Raw genomic sequence first — 17899 nt, forward strand, 5'->3', positions numbered from 1 at the left:
CTCTTGCCACAGAAGAGAAAAGATCATGCCTTCTAATTGCTCTTTGTTTTCAAGTGATCCTGATCTTCAACTGGTGACTTGTCTTCAGCTGGTGACTTGTTTCCTCCACATAGAATAGTCAAGAAGGGAATTTCAGAATATAATTAAAAAAATCTACTTAATCCTCTGTCAGATTTCAACTTTGGCACTTTTGATAGGTGACTTTATCTGCACTTGTTCATTGATGTTTCTTAGACTAGAATTTGTGCTTTTCTGCTGTGCTTTTTCATAGCATGACACATTTTAAATTACAGGAATAATCTGTTGTGGATCACTACTTCATGTTATCTATTATATTCTTGGACTTCCATCACAAAAATAAATGTTTCAGACAGTCTAGTTAAGGATGCAATGCTATGTATACTCAGGTTAGAAATAACTAAGGAGTCTGTTCTTTGTTTGACAGCAGGAACAAAGAACCTATACATTGCTAAATAGAGTATAGGACAATATTTTCTGACTGAATCCATAATAATAAAATCCCTGAATTAAAAATCCAGACAAATTCCTTTTATTTATTCCTTAGCGTTCAAAACTTGCTTTTTGAAAACAATCATCATGGCATATTATGCAACTCTGTGTGGAAAGTCCATCATATTTCACTGTCATTGATTAATTATAGTCATCTCCAGTTTCCCATTGACGATTTTCACCCTTTTTCGAGGTGATGAGGAAAGGGAGATTTTGGCTTAGAGCAGGGGTCTCAAACACTCTGCTGACTCTTGGAGTTATTTCCTGCGGCCCGCCATAGGTGCTGACTCCACCAGCAGCCAAGCATCCCTCCCCTCAATAGTGCGCCACATTCCTCTCTTCCACCTACAGCTATTTGGTGGCGCTTAGGACTTTCCAGGAGGGGAGGGAGGGAGGAACAGGGACACGGCGTGCTCAGGGGAGGAGGCGGAGAAGAGGTGGGGCCAGGGTGGGGATTTGGGGAAGGGGTTGGAATAGGGGTGGGGAAGGGGTGGGTTTGGGGCAGGGACTTTGGGGAAGGGGTTGGAATGGGTGTGGGAAAGTGGTGGGAAGAGGCGGGACAGGGGCTGGGCCTCATGGACTAGACGAGCAGTCTGAGGTATGAAGTTCGGCATGTATGGTTCTTTGCTGTGAGTAGTTGGGAAAAATGTTTGTTAAAAGTGGCAATGTATTTTTTATGAATAGTTACTTTAAAAAGTTCCTGCCATTACAGCTATGTTGATAGACTGTTAGTGTAGATCATCAGCAGTGTTACTAACCACATAAGGAATAGTTACAGGTGTTTATATTTATTAAAACCCCTTTTTGCATTACAGTTTTTAAAAAGTTAATACATTGACTTTTAATAGCATACTATATTATTCTTATTTTTTTTCATTTTTGACTATACTTTTGTATCGTAGTATGAAAAGGTTTCAGTGATGCGGCCCTCGGACCAATGTACTAGTCCTCATGTGGCCCTTGTGGTGATTTGAATTTGAAATCCCTGGCTTAGAGATTTTTGTAAATGTGGGGGTGATTTTTGTTCAGTCCCCCTCAATATGAGACTAACAGATAGTTGCCTCCTGACGTATTTGAACAATATAGATTTGGAAATCTCTCCTACAGTCTTTCTGTAACCAGATTCACATAGAGAGATCTGAACTATAGGCAGGTAAGGCTCTGCATTGCTTTCTGTTGCCTTCCTTGTTTGTAGGAATCTCTTTATGTATTATACAGCTAAATTATACTCTTAGAGTATAATATAGATTCTTTCTAGATGATAGTGCTGTATATATTTTCTTCTTTTAATGAAAATTCTTACTGGAATCAATAGGCCATGTTTATCTTTATTTCTGTAGGATTTAATGTAGTCAAAATAATATGTAAGGACACTCTCAACACTGCTTACAAAATAATGCGGATATCAAATAAAATGCACCTGCTTGTTTTTACTCTAAAGTATCTTTCGATGCATCTTAGACTATCCTTACTATAAAGTCATATGGGAAGTTCAAACATCACATCACTTTAACTGGAAATGAGATACCGACAGAAAGTATGAAAAGCAAACAGGGCATGATTTATTCTGTATTTACAGTAGGTGAATACAGGGCTGATCATTCCAAAAACTTGACACATTAAAACCATTTTGTGTTTTGTGGCACCTTACGTGTTTAACAAGTTTCGGATACTGTATGAATCAATGAAGAATGGGAGTAGATACACTCAGTACAGTACTATATTATTTTTATAGGACTGGAAGGGACCTCCTAGGTCATCAAGCCCAGTCACTGGCTATCTCAAGTAAACCCATCATAGAATCCCATTCATAAATTTATCAAGCTCCATCTTAAAACTAATTAAGTTGTTTGCCCCCGTAACTCACATTGAAAGGCTGATCCAGAACCACAAAACTCTGATGATTAGAAATCTTCTTCTGATTTCCAGCCTGAATTTGTTTATGGCCAGTTTAAACCCATTTATCTTGCTAGTGTTGTCTTTGAGCTTGAATAGCTCTTCTGGGGTTTAACCTTCCTGGGGTTTAACCTCCTTGATATATTTCTAGAGATGAATCATATCCTCTCCCAGCCTTTAGTTTGCTCAGCTAAACAAGCCAGGCTCTTTTAGTCTTCTCTGGTAAGGTGGGCTCTTCATTCCCCTGATCATCCTGGTGGCCCTTTCCTATATCTGTTCCGGTTTGAATTAATCTTTCTAGTATGTGAATGACCAGAGTTTTACTCAGTATTTCAGATGAGACCTTAACGCTTCCCTATTTCTACTTGAAATGCTTCTCCAGATACATCTAGGACTGCATTTGCCTTTTTCATGGCTGCATCACATTGGTGGCTCTTAGTTATCCTGTGATCAACTAATACATGGGTCTTTCTCCTCCTCTCTTGTGGAAAAACTGATAAGCCCCCAGATTTTAGCAGGAATTCTTATTAGTTCCTAAGTGCATGACCTTGTACTATTAAAATTTATCCCATTTCTATTACTCTGTTCCGCAAGGTCATCCAGTTCCTCTTGCATAACATTCCAATACTCCTATATATTGACAATGCCTTTCAACTTTGTGTGATCAGTCAATTTCATTAGCACACTTCTACTTTTTGTGCCAAGATTATCAATGAAAATATTAAATAAGATTGATCCCAAGACCGATCCTTGAGGAAATCCACTAGTAACAGTCTCCCCAGCACAATCTTTGTCCTTTCAGCTTAACCCAGTGTTGTCTCTGTCAGGCTGTCAGGAGTGGCTTAAGAGCACGAATACCAACCTCAGGGCAGACTGTTAAGAAGCAGGGCACAAACCCCAGACTGGTTGTGAGTTCTCTCCTTAGATTTCACCAACCAAGTATGAACTTCTCAAGCACTATAACAGCCCTAACGTGAAGTCACAGGCTGAATGGGGGTTATGTGGTGGCTTTCGTGGTACGGACTTCTGTGAGGTAGGGACATGTCCAGGGCTTACCCTGCAGCAGAGCCATTCTCCTGGCAACCTAATGAGCACAGCTCCCACCACCAGGCAAGACCCCTCTCCCACCGCTAGGCCTGACCATCCACGACTCTGTTGCTGACAGAACACTGGTCAGATGTGTGTGAACATCAGCTGAGGCAGAGGGAGGGGGCCAGAAGCTGCTAGCCTGAACTGGGACTGAGCCAGCACTCTCCTGGTGAAAGTCTTGATGTCCTGTGCAATATTCCAGATTTAAAACATAAGCTACAGTAAGCTTCTCCAAGTCATTAACAAGAGTATCTGAAACATTGAGAATTTTACTTTTGTTTAAAGTTTAAATGAAAACTAGCAAATTCAATTTAAATGTAAAAGGAAAAAATCCATAACTGCCAGCGTGTGTCATGTTTCATTTTTTATATGATTTAGAACAACTGAAATATTAAACTCCAAGAATGGATTTATTTGTGCTGTCAGATTCTCCAGTCAATCTGCTATAAAACTTACATTCTATACTCTTAGAAAATCCTGGTGTTACACACTTTAAGGACTTCCTAGTTTTCTGGATTGTTACTAGGGTGTGCGGGTAGGAGGAAAGGATCTCTGGTGGCTGGGCTGGGAGCCTTAATAGGAATCATTTCAGGCCCACATCTCCATTTATCTTCTGGCAGAAACTATTCATGTTTGTTTGTTTGTATGCCTAGTGTTTTCTACTTTCCCCTGTTACTCCATCGCAGTCCCCCTATCAGACAGGAAAGAGACAGGGAAAGGTGGCATGCAGCTAATATTGTAGGAAAGGAAAGAGCTGGAACTTGAGGAGATATTGGAACCAAACCATCCTCATGGTGTCTGGATGCTCTGTTGGATAGGGCACTAGACAGGGATTCAGGAGATATGAATTCAATTCCTGGTTTGGCCATAAGCATCCTGTGTGACTTTGGGCAAGTCACTTCCTCTACCTTGTGTCTCAGGTTCCCATCTGTAAAATGGAGATAATACTTTTCTGCTTCATAAGGGTGTTGTGAGAATAACGCCCATGATGGTGATGTGCTCAGATATTATGGTGATGAGGGCTATGTAAGAACCTAGATAGAAATATAGGGCAGTGGTTTAACAGGATGGGTTGTCTGGAAGCTGAACAAAGGGAAGCTGTGAGTCTGAGGCTGTCTGCTCTCTTAGGGTATGTCTACACTTCAATTAGACACCTGCAGCTGGCCTGTGCCAGCTGGCTTAGGCTCGCGGGGCTGTTTAATCACAGTGTAGATGTTTGGGCTCAGGCTGCAGCCCATGCTCTCAGACTCTTCCACCTCGCAGGATCCTACAGCCCGGGCACCAGCCTGAGCCTGAGTGTCTACACCGCAGTTAAACAGCTCTGTAGCCCAAGCTCCGCGTGCCCGAGTCAGGTGACATAGGCCAGCCACAGATGTTTTGTTGCAGTGTAGACATACCCTTAGAGGGAAGGGAACTGAGTGGTGAGTGAGGGGGTGGTAGTAAGGGCAGGAGCAGAGATAGTGGCAGGATTCCTGTTGTAAAGGACAGAGAGAGACTGGAGCTGAATTTCTTTAATCCCTGTCTCTCAGCACTGACTTCAGGAAATGGGCAGGAAAATAGGAAAACCAACACACTTGAGTTTACACATATTAGTGCATCCCTAAATGACTGGGTCAGGGGTCTCATTAAATGAATGAGAAAAATGATTCCTTTCAAGGCTTTAAAAATACATTTGTCAGCTGTGTTGCTTGTAGCTGCTTCAGACTGTCCACCAATGTGGACCCCTGCCAATTGTAAAGGATAATTGTTACTACCTGTGTTCTTCTGTGTCGTCAGTAATAAAGGCACAGTAATGCCCTCATTCTCAGAAAAGAGGAGCTTGTGTTCAGTCCAGCATTATAATGTCTGAAGCTCATCTGGAAATGATCCATCTGACCAGCCTAATACCACAAAGAATCCTCAAACAGTACTTTCTTTGTCTATCTGCAGTGGCCCAAGCACAGTGTCTTTATCCTAGTCATCAACAAAGTCTCTCAGTTGCCCAGGAAATAACACTCATTCAAGATATACTCTTTAATGAAAGGTTTCAGAGTAGCAGCCGTGTTAGTCTGTATACGCACAAAGAAAAGGAGTACTAGTGGCACCTTAGAGACTAACCAATTTATTTGAGCATGAGCTTTCGTGAGCTACAGCTCACTTCATTGGATGTATTCGGTGGAAGTGAGCTGTAGCTCACAAAAGCTTATGCTCAAATAAATTGGTTATTCTCTAAGTTGCCACTAGTACTCCTTTTCTTTTTTCTTTAATGAAAGCCACCTCACTGTTGAGTCTTCCCTCTGTTAGTGTTGGATTGCGTGCAGATCTGGGGAGAAAGAGGTGTTTGATCCTCTTATATAGAATATTTTGCTTGATTGTGAGTGTTTTGGAGAAGCTTGTTATGGTTGTCTTTTGTTAAAATGGAACCGATGGTTTATTTTTAGGGAGAATATTTAGATCTCAGTTTGTTGTCTGAGCCTGTAGCACATTTACCTCATGCCCTTAGGGGTAGTGTAGCCAGCTGTGGGAGGATCATAGCAAAGGGTTGCACAGCATTGTTTGCATGTTGGCTGGAGCTAAGTATTGGGTCTAGAATATTTTAAACAAAATTTACATTATTTTGGTGATGGTTGATATAAAGCACTCAGGGCTAAAGTCTTTTGCCTTAATCCTTCTTAAGATTTTATTGTGGCATCTGTTGAGGGCAATTGCATTAAAATGCTTCCATCCCTTCTCAGTTTATTGTTCCTTCAGTTGTAAACAGCACACAATCCATAGGATGGTGTGGCAATAAAAGGTCAGTTCTTTATTCTAACATAAAACTACTATAAGAAAACTGTCCACAGAACGAATGATTATGAAACAACATACACATTTTGGCCCTACTGCTTTCAGCTGAACGCTGAGGCAGTTGCTTCAGTATCTTTAAGATGCTCAAGAGCCAGCGTCTCAATTTCCCAATCTAGGGCACTTGACTGCAGTGCTATGCCTCACCAACTCTGTTTTTTGGGAACTAGAAAATGTAACAAGTTAGAGCACGTGGTCACAAGATTATCATTTTCCAAGTTCCAATTGATAGGAGTTTTAAATGCCATTGGGTGAAAGGGACATTTTCAGTGACATCAGGAGCCAGCAAAGTTGTAGTCCTCTTGTTCTCGAAATCCATAGGATTTGATATTGCCTTCATAGTCAGAAATCCAGCAGTATTGAAAACAAGACATTACTTTGCCTGTGATATTTGAGATACCATTCTCTTCTCCATGCTTTCAGTATATTTAATCACTAGACTTATACAGGTTTTGGATTCAGAAAAGGAGGTATTTATGGGTTTGATTCTTCTTTACTTGTTTTAAATATAGTATTGACAACCTCAAGTGCACAAAAATCATGAATCAGGCACCAAAATATCCTGTGATTCTCTTAAAAATCATTACATTTTAGAAAATCAATTTGGCGTTATTTTTCTCTGCCTTCTGGTTTTTCAGCATTTGGGGTATGTTTTTAAGCTTTTCTCTGCAACCTTGAGGACTAGAAACGTGCTATTTTAAAAATGAAAGTTGGGATTTTTATATAATCATGTGGCTCCAAGACTGATGGAGCATGTATCATGGCAACAATATCATGGCAACAATATAACACCAATGGCTTTAATTGATTTTTTCCCCTCTGATTCTCACCAGTGTAAGTGATAGGGCAAATTGAGGCAGGTGAGTTTAGCAAAGTCTTAGTTGAGGACAGATGACTTTCCACTTTGATTATCTTATGCCCTGTTTTGCACAAAGATCTTCCAATTTATCCTCTAATGAGGTCTGGAAATGATTTGTTCTGACATGCAGGGCCTCAGTTTACTGCCAGTGAACTTTCTATCTTCGGTGATGACGGTGTCTGTGAAGCAGATGGTAGAGCATAAATTCATGGTTGTACTGTAAAGCAATCATTTCCCCCCAGCTTTGTTTGATCATTTTCAGCTTATTATTGCAATACTGGAAAGACCCTGAGTGAATTCCAGAGCTTGTTGATGAATTGGGGAGTTAAGGTAAAAGCACAAACTCTCAAATATTTAAATAAATAAATTCCAAATAAAGGTCAGAGATAATGCCTCTGTTTCCTAAACACTATTCTGCATCAAAATAACGGTCATTATAACCTGTAGCTTGCTTTCCAGCTTTAAACAATTTCCCAGTTGGTTACCTAATGTAATAGCAAGGTAAACAGTTCATTTACTTCTGTTTTTAAATGAAGCAACTTTGAAGTACTTAAGATGCAATTTCAAAGCATCAGTATATAAAGTATAAGGTAGCAATTGCTTTTTACCAGCCATCAGCTAAACTATTTGCTTTAGTTTTGGCTTGCATCACTGCAGGAATTGATACTTATGCTCAGTATAAACAATTACAATTAATAACTAAGCATAGTACTTGGCTGCTATGTACATTGCATATAGTTACATTTCCTAAGTGGTGCCTTTTGCTGATAGGGAAGAAAAGATGCATTTTTGCTGTTTGTATTTTGCTGCTTAATAAACTGATGGATAGGCTGTTTGTTTTTTTTTTTTTTAAAAAGAGTTCCTTAAAAAGGTTGATTAGAGAAGACTGCAGGATTATAGTGACTAACACAGAAAGGATAAAAGATCTTTTGGTTTTGAGAGAGGAGTAGCAGATGAGGCCAGCAATATTTTTACAAAACACCATCAGAACAAAGTATTTTGAAATGTCTGGTAGTAGAAATTAATTGAATGCCATGTACACTTGCAAGTATGAAACACAATGCATCTGAGAATTAATGAAAGAGAGAGAATAAATTGGCCTTTGAATTCCTTCATCTGTATTTCTTCCAAAAATAACCTCTATGGCATCCTGAGGTCTAAGATGGTAAGTGCAGGCTGGTGAAACAACGTGACGCAGGGTTAGCCAGTCATGTAACGGAACAACAGTTAAAGCATTGGAATGTAACAATGTTTTGCTTGATCAGCTCAAGGTTTCTAACCCATAACTCTAGGTTAGACAATAGCCTCTCCCTGCCTGTTCCTAAAACAGTTGGTTTTTATATCCCACCCCCTGAAGCACCTGTGTAAGCCTGAGTTGTTTTACTCCTCATTTGCCATGATAGTGTCTCTGTACCCTGTCATACTTACTCATTAAAATGGTCTCATTTTTTCATGCACGTTTGAAAAGACAAAGGATGCCAAGCACTGAACAAAATCATTTGGGGCCTATCACACTAAGCACCCCTATATTCAGACCCTGCACACCACTGTAATAATGTCTGTACAAAATATGCATTGTGGGGTATCATTTGAAAACTAATAACTCACTGATCAATAATATCAAAATGAAATGTATGTAGTGACATTATATGTAAAGATATGAATTCCCCCTGTATGGGAGAGATTCCAGAAGATTGGAAAAGGTCAAATATCATGCCCATCTATAAAAAGGGAAATAAGGACAACCCGGGGAATTACAAACCAGTCAGCTTAACTTCTGTACCCGGAAAGATAATGGAGCAAATAATTAAGCAATCAATCATATGACCTTCTCATAAACAAACTAGGGAAAAACAACCCAGGTGGAGCTACTATAAGGTGGGTGCATAACTGGTTGGAAAACTGTTCCCAGAGAGTAGTTATCAGTAGTTCAGAGTCATGCTTGAAGGGCATAACAAGTGGGGTCCCACAGGGATCAGTTCTAGGTCCTGTTCAATACCTTCATCAATGATTTAGATAATGGCATAGAGAATACACTTAAAAGTTTGCGGATGATACCTGGCTGGGAGGGGTCACAAGTGCTTTGGAGGATAGGATTATAATGCAAAATGATCTGGACAAACTGGAGAAATGGTCTGAAGTAAATAGGATGGAATTGAATAAGGACAAATGCAAAGTACTCCACTGAGGAAGGAACAATCAGTTGCACACATACAAAATGGGAAATCACTGCCGAGGAAGGAGTACTGTGGAAAGGGATCTGGAGGTCATAGTGGACCATAAGTTAAATGAGTCAACAGTGTAACACCATTCTAGGATGTATTAGCAGGAGTTCTGTAAGCAAAACACGAGAAGTAATTCTTCTGCTCTACTCCATGCTGATTAGGCCTCAGTTGGAGCATTGTGTCCAGTTCTGGGTGCCACATTTCAGGAAAGATGTGGACAAATTGGAGAAAATCCAGAGAACAGCATCAAAAATGATTAAAGGTCTAGAAAATGTGACCCATGAGGGAAGATTGAAAAAATTGGGGTTTTTTTTAGTCTGGAAAAGAGAGGACTGAGAGTGGGGACATAACAGTTTTCAAGTACATAAAAGGTTGTTACAAGGAGGAGGGAGAAGAATTGTTCTTAACCTCTGAGGCTAGGACAAGAAGCATTGGGCTTAAATTGCAGCAAGGGAGGTTTAGGTTGGATATTAGGAAAAAATTCCTAACTGTCAGGGTGGTTAAGCACTGGAATAAATTGCCTGGAGAGGTTGTGGAATCTCCATTATTGGAGATTTTTAAGAGCAGTTTAGACAAACACCTGTCAGGGATGGTCTAGATAAGACCTAGTCCTGCCATGCGTGCAGGGGACTGGACTAGATGACCTCTCGAGGTCCCTTCCGGTCCCATGATTCTATGATGATTTTAGCACATGTTCAAAACCAGACAGCCCTGCCTAGGCAAAAGTTGTTAAAACAGGCCTGTCCTAAATCAAGGAATGTGTGTTCATCTCAATTTATGTATAAGTAGTAAATAGAACAGCAGGAATGGCAGGAAACAGAACAATTTGGAATTCAGCAAACACAAGTGGGGGAAGAAAGAGCATGGAGCCTCCTTCACCGCCAGACTCCATGTCGCCTTCTTTACTGCTTGAATAAACTTTACTTTTGAAGGGTAACTCCACTTTGAAGGTTCACTAGACTATAAAAGAGAGGGGCAGAGAACCCCAAGTTAACTCTAAGAAGACAAAGGCACCGACACCTTTGGGCCTCTGGGAGAGATCCTAACCAAGGAAAGGGTCAGTCACAATCTTGTTGGAAGACTGTGGGTGAGACAAGCATCTTCAACAAAGCCTTGAACCAAAACTTGCAAGATTAAGTTTTAGACTTTTAGATGTGTGTTTTCACTTTTATTTGCTTGTAACTATTGTTAATTTTATTTCATATCCTTGAATTCCCTTAAAATCCTACCTTCTTTTGTTAATATTCTTGTTTTATCTTTAATCTAAACCAACTCAGTGTTTTGTTTAACTGAAATGTTTGGTAAATTCAGTTAAGGTAGCAAATTGTTGAATATTGATTCCTTACAGGGGCAATGGACCTATAATATCTGAACCATCCAGGAGAGGGCTGGACAGTGCAGAACACGTGTTTTGGGAAAATCTGGGACTGGGAGTTTGTTGGGGCCAACCTTTGAAGGATACAGCACAACCCTCCCAATTGGGTGTCAGGCCCACTTTATGGGCTGTTGGGCAGGTTGGCATGGCCTCAGTGCCCTCCTTCGGGTATTGTGCACCCCAGAGATGCATGGTGAGGGCACTTCATCACAGGGAATGCAATACTGAGTTACCTGTGAGCAGGAGGGTTTCTCTGTGAATCCTGCACTCCTGTGTAAGGGCCAGTCACAATCTGGTTCCGTTTTTATGGCTAGATTACTATACTGCATATCACTGTTAAAATTAAAGTTTGGTATTGAAATTTCACATAAAATGCAATTGTTAGCGGCTTATTGGGCCTAAGTATTAGGTTAAGAATCTCATCTGGCCCACAGAGCTCTTCGTCCTGCTGAGTTAGAGAAAATGAGCACCATGAAGGTGGGTCTTTTAGAGGAGTCCTTAAAAAAAAATCAAGGTCCTGTGTGCGCGGTGAGACCATTACAGGTCCCATGGCACTAGTAAGAGTTAGCCATGATGTCTTTGCCCAAAACTTCCCTTCCCCTTAAGTTCTGGATTGAACTATGTGCCAGTTGGTTGCTGTCCTCCACTTCAATAAGCAGCGTATAAAGAAAAGTGATCCTGACCATTGGAACAGAAGCCACTTGAGTCAGTGGATACCCTATTATACAGGCAGGTAGTATAATATTTTGTAACCCTGATCCAACTCATGTGGGTGAGGCCAGAAAATAATGGTCAGTTTCTTACCAGCACTTTTGTGTAAGAGCTTTCGTTATGGCAATCACCATCAATTTGGGTTTGATTCCCTGTATATTGAGACTATATTTTATACAGGAAATGTTTCTCAAACTCTTTGACATCCTGAGTGTCATGACACTGGCCAGAATCACTCTTCCTATCAATGAAGGGATCTTAGAACCAGCCAGAGTGCTATGATGAACCCCAGCCACTCTTTTTCCCACCTCCAAGTATGTGAAAAAATGGTGTCAGGTGATGCCGAAAGGCTTCAAACACTTTTATGCCCACCCAAATCCAGGGTCCTTGGTCATCTCTGCAATGCAAGAGAAATCAAAGTTCACTAAAGGTGCTCCTAAGGACAAGCATACTAAGATGTTACATCTGTATGGATGAAAGGTATATTCATCTGCCTCATTGCACCCAAGTTGGTGAACTGCCAAGTACAATTATCTCATGTGGGGGAGGGTTGTCCCCTTCCTTTTGAAAATCCCACAGGATTGTGGGGATGAAATGAAAGAGAACATCATGGGGGGCAAATGATTGTGATAACTCATTGCAGGCAGCCATGGATGCCTCTTACTCAGCCTCAAGGCCAATGGTCACAGCCTTCTCTATGAACTAGGCCTTGTGGCTCCAGGCATCAGGCATACCATACGAAGCATGATAGAGCACTTGGCCTTCAAGAGAATGGTGCTTGTCAGCCAGAATCAGATTAAGTGCTGTATTTCTCCAAGGACTCAAGGGCTGCATTATGGTCCCTGGGAACTTAGAATCATAGAATATCAGGGTTGGAAGGGACCTCAGGAGGTCATTGAGTCCAACCCCCTGCTCAAAAGCAGGACCCATCCCCAATTAAATCATCCCAGCCAGGGCTTTGTCAAGCCTGACCTTAAAAACTGCTAAGGAAGGAGATTCCACCACCTCCCTAGGCAACGCATTCCAGTGTTTCACCACCCTCCTAGTGAAAAAGTTTTTCCTAATATCCAACCTAAACCTACCCCACTGCAACTTGAGACCATTACTCCTTGTCCTGTCCTCTTCCACCACTGAGAATAGTCTAGAACCATCCTCTCTGGAACCACCTCTCAGGTAGTTGAAAGCAGCTATCAAATCCCCCCTCATTCTTCTCTTCCGCAGACTAAACAATCCCAGTTCCCTCAGCCTCTCCTCATAAGTCATGTGTTCCAGACCCCTAATCATTTTTGTTGCCCTTCGCTGGACTCTTTCCAATTTATCCACATCCTTCTTGTAGTGTGGGGCCCAAAACTGGACACAGTACTCCAGATGAGGCCTCACCAATGTCAAATAGAGGGGGACGATCATGTTCCTCGATCTGCTCGCTATGCCCCTACTTATACATCCCAAAATGCCATTGGCATTCTTGGCAACAAGGGCACACTGCTGACTCATATCCAGCTTCTCGTCCACTGTCACCCCTAGGTCCTTTTCCGCAGAACTGCTGCCTAGCCATTCGGTCCCTAGTCTGTAGCTGTGCATTGGGTTCTTCCGTCCTAAGTGCAGGACCCTGCACTTATCCTTATTGAACCTCATCAGATTTCTTTTGGCCCAATCCTCCAATTTGTCTAAGTCCCTCTGTATCCTATCCGTGCCCTCCAGCGTATCTACCACTCCTCCCAGTTTAGTATCATCCGCAAATTTGCCGAGAGTGCAATCCACACCATCCTCCAGATCATTTATGAAGATATTGAACAAAAACTTACACCTTAGCTCTCTGTGGAAAGCCTTACAAATATCAACCCCAGAAAAGGCAAAGTATGCCGCCTTATTCTCAGGCCCAACACTCAGAATACCAGCAAAGGGAGAAACTAGATGCTCCAGTGATGTCTGTCTTCCATCTTCTGAACCAGCCTGGCTCCTCCTGAGGCAGCAGATTTGATGGGAGTGTTGAGAGCCACAATGGAGCCATCTGAAACCTCCCTGTGATGGGATATACAAATCCCACATTGGGTCTGAAGTGGTTAAAAGAGAATACGGGGCCCAGGGATCTCCTTTCCTCTAGGTCTGCTGAGCATGCTCTGACTGGATGAGTGGGTTAAAAGGAGCTGAGCAGTCAGGCAGAGGGTGATGGACAGGCTGCTGGGAGATGAGCCTTCTCCGAGAAGCCAGACAGAAGGCTGAGTCTGACAGGGGATCATGGGCTGGGTAAGGCCCACAGGTAGTGCCTTCTCCAATCCCCGCCCCCTTTAAGAACAAGCAGGTCCTGTAGAGCTCTGCTTATTTGGGCTTTTCTTGGGTTTGTCTACACTGCAGTTATACACCCGCAGCTGGCCTGTGTCAGCTGACTCAGGCTTGCAGGACTTGGGCTACAGGGCTGTAAAATTGCAGTGTGGACGTTCGGGCTCAGGCTCTGGGACTGATCCTGTGAGAAGAGAGGGTTCTATAACTCGGGCTCCAGCTCGAGCCTGAATGTCTGCACTGCACTTTTACAGCCCACAGCCCAAGACAGCAGACATGGGCCAGCCATGGATGTTTAATTGTAGTGTAGACATACCCTCAGTTAAATTATTGACACTGTGGAGGAGCACATGGTTTGGACAGAGACATCCATTAGGGGAGGATCTATGAATAGGGATTCTCTATATCTTAGTAAGGAGGAGAGGATGGAAGATGGTAAAGTACAGGTAGGATCTGATGAAAAACAGTCGAATGAAGAAGAGTTGCTGTGGATGCTCGACTCTGCCCTTCCTTTGGTTGTACACACCCTGTTCCCAGCAAGCTACAGCACAGAGCTGAACTCCATGCTATGCAAGGTATTGCACACCTGTCGCTCTCCCTCTGGCATCATGCCCCCACACTTGTGCAGTAAGCTCTTTGGGGCAAGGATTGTCTCCTATGGCAGTGGTTTTCAAATCATGGGTTGCGACCCAGAAGTGAGTCGCAGAATGGAAGGGACTGGGTCACGGTGGCTCTGGTTAGCATTGCCGACTAGGCCATTAAAAGTCCTGTCGGCGGTGCTGCCTTGCTAAGGTAGGCTAGTCCCTACCTGTTCCGACACTGCATTGTGTCCCGGAAGTAGCCAGCAGCAGGTCTGGTTCCTAGGCGGGGGGGCCACGGGCTCTGCACACTGCCCCAGCCCTAAGCACTGGCTCTGCACTCCCATTGGCTGGGGTGGAGGTGGTGCCTGTGAGTGAGAGTCGGACCTGCTGCAGGCTGGAAGCCTGCTTCTGCACCTGGGCTGTGCTGCTGACCGGGAGCTGCTGGAAGTAAGCCCTGAGCCCCAACCCCACACCCCAATCCCTGGCCCCAGCCCTGAGCCCCCCCAAACCTGGAGCCCCCTCCTGTACCCCAAACCTCTCAACCCTGGCCCCATCCCAGAGCCTGCACCCTCAGCCCAGAGACCTGACTCCTGCCCCAGCCCACAGCCCCCTCCCACACACTGAACCCCTCATTCCTGGCCCCACCCTGCAGCCATCACCCCTGCACCCCAATCCTCTGCCTCAGCCCTGAGCCACTCCCACACCCCAAACCCCTCATCCCCAGCTCCATTGGATTGTGGGCATCAGCAGTTTTCTTCAAGTGGGTCGCCAGAAAAAGAGTTTGAAAACCCTATCCTACGATGTATTTGCATGGTGCCTAGCACAATGGGGCCTCAATCTTGTTTGGGGCCTCAAGGCACAACAGTAATACAATAATACAAATAAATAATACTTGGCAACATTAGGCTCCCTCATCTCAACACAAGCAGAAACTAACTCAATAAAATCTTAGATTATCATAAGAACACATATATTTCACTAAAATGAAAAAATGTAAACTGATAATCTAGTTTAGAAAGACATTGAAACTAGTTAGTAGAAAAGCATGCCCAGATTGCTATGATTCTGGAAACAAATTATTGCTTTCAGAATAAGAGAGGGAGAGGAAAGCAAATTACCAAAATATTCAAAAAAGAACAATGGTAGGCAGAAAGTGTGGAAATTTAAAGATTTCTCTATTTGTGCAGTAGTTCAAAGTTTTCAGAGCAGGGTAAAGAATCATTATGGATGTTCAAGTGATTGAATTCTTTTGTTCATATGAATCTGCCAGTGTATTTTCCAAAACATCTTGGGATAGAAAATAAACATTCTAAAAATCAATTATTTATCTTTGGGCTGTCCACCTGTTTTCTGCATAGGAAAGAACACAAAATAAAAATTAATTAAAATGTTTTTTTCTAATAAAGTTAGAGCAGTTATAAAATGAAAGTGCTCTCTCAGTACCACTGTTATTTTTATTTGAAATTTACAGTATAACACATTTGCTGGATTCATAAACTAGAAATAAATTCACTGAAAATCTAATATAATGTCTAGGGGTTTGAGTGTTTGTTGCTACATATGCATTTTCTATTTAAATTTAGGTCTGAATTTATTAACTAAAATATCATAGGGTATTCTTTGGTTCTCTTTATGTAGTCCTAACATAGGTCTTTAAAACCAAGAAGATCTCAAGGTCAGATTCAGACTGACTTATACACATGCAGCTATCACTCTAACAAATTTGTTTAAAACTGGAGCAGCAGAGGATAGGAATTCTTATAGAAGTTGACCAGTTTAGCATAATTTCTCTAGGAATACTGTATGGTTGCAAATCATAGGCTAAAACTTCCAAGCCTCACCGATTTAAAATTCCCAATTGAGGCCTGCAGGCTCAGTTTTGTATATCAACAGAAGTAAATAGTTTGACATTGTAGATGTCTCTGATGTTATCCAGTTACAATCTGAGTAATTTGGAGCAAAACACTCTGACTTACTTTATTAAAAAGGGAAGCGTTTGCTACAGCATGTTGTTGATCTTTTCTTGATGAGCACCCAACTTTTTCTTTCAAGAAAAACGTAACCCTATTTGTTCAGTAATATCAACTTTTTGTACTTCTGTGTTTAGCTGATACATTTAGAAGGAAACTAGAAGAACTGGAGCGAGAGAAGAATTCTTCAAAATTTCAGCTTCCTTCAAGGCATCCTTCAATTATCAGCTTCTTGGACAGATTCAGTGCACAAGTTCAAGCAGCGTTGTTCTGGGCTGCAGATCGGTAAGTTCACTGGAGCATTATGACGTGGAACTATATTTCTGTTTTTCTTGAAGTACTGGGTATAAGTTATGGCTAGATTTTTAATTTTTAAACAAAAAGTGAATGCTTTGGAGCACTGATACTATACCTTTTAAGAATACAATAATAATATTTCAGTCCCATTTATGTCATTTTTCCTTTTCTCCAGGTCTTTGAAAATTGTCATATTAGAGCCTGAGCCTGAATGAATGAAGTCAATTTGACTTTTACCACTGATTTCAATGAGAACAGGCTTGAACCCTTGTACAGCAACTTAAACATATAGCAGCAAGGCAGCCTGAGCTACATCTCCCTGTGGAACTAAACCCAGTTCCCTTTTGGGGAGATGAAAAAACATTTAACTATAAAGTGTGTAAATCACTTCTGCCCTGGATTCTCCTGCCAGCTTGGGAATCACTTTTATTCATTATTAGTTAAGGACTAGCAATATGCTGAGCACTGTGCAGTTCACAAAAATAGTCCGTCTCTCCCGCTAGAGCTAGCAACTTGCAAGACAGAGAGAATCCGAGATGCACCAGATGACCCTGGGGAAGTAATTAACCCCCTCCCCCCCAATTTTTTTTCTCATTTGTGTTTGAGTCTCTTTTCTTTCACACTACTGAGTGGCTTAATTACAAATAAGGAGGTTCTTTCTTAGGTATTTATTAGTTATGGCGTTAATGTGGGAAATCTTGTTTTCTGACAACTCACAGTGATAAAGATCTTGGTGTGATATTTGATCTATGCATACTTGTGTTGACTTACATAAGTGCTAGATAAAATACATATAGACAATGGGACTTCACTAAACAGATATTCTATTGTTTTTTTTTTTTAAATTTGGTTTAGCCCTTGTTCATTGTATGTATAAAGTAATGTGATTTGTTTTGAAATACACTCCATAAGGATTACCTCTTGTGGTCTCATATGGTAGAAGAGAGCGATTTTGTCAATTGTATGGGTGACAGAACCATGAATCAAAGTACAGGATAAAAGATACTTAAATGCTGTATCAAGAGGTGCCTTTCATATTATTTGTAATAAATTATTCTTGTATTTCGAGAGAGACTGTCAACTTGAATGATTGGAAACTGATTAATTTTAAGAAATTTGTTTTCTGATGGGGCATCCTCTAAATTGTATGTCCTGAGTATTATAAAAAAAATGTTCATGACAGTTTTTCTGTTCCCCTGCTGAAGACTAGAAGCATCTTTTGTGCAGGTGTGAGAGCAACAGTACCAACCACAGTCAGACCCAGTTCTTGCTTTTCACCCTTG

General features: G+C 41.6%; 1 protein-coding gene across 14 annotated transcripts in view; it reads left to right on the forward strand.

The window, feature by feature from the left end:
* DISC1 (DISC1 scaffold protein) overlaps positions 1-17899 on the forward strand; it is a 383371-nt gene that overhangs the window by 113545 nt on the left and 251927 nt on the right. For all 14 annotated transcript variants that reach the window (XR_012158151.1, XR_012158148.1, XR_012158149.1 and 11 more), the window contains one exon: positions 16457-16604. Coding sequence is in view for 9 of the 14 variants with exons in the window: in XM_073338073.2 (XP_073194174.1) it covers positions 16457-16604 (148 nt within the window). In the remaining 5 variants the exon portion in view is untranslated. The remainder of the gene's footprint in view (positions 1-16456; positions 16605-17899) is intronic.

Source organism: Lepidochelys kempii, chromosome 3 (genome assembly GCF_965140285.1).
Source record: "Lepidochelys kempii isolate rLepKem1 chromosome 3, rLepKem1.hap1, whole genome shotgun sequence".
Lineage (NCBI taxonomy): Eukaryota > Metazoa > Chordata > Testudines > Cheloniidae > Lepidochelys > Lepidochelys kempii.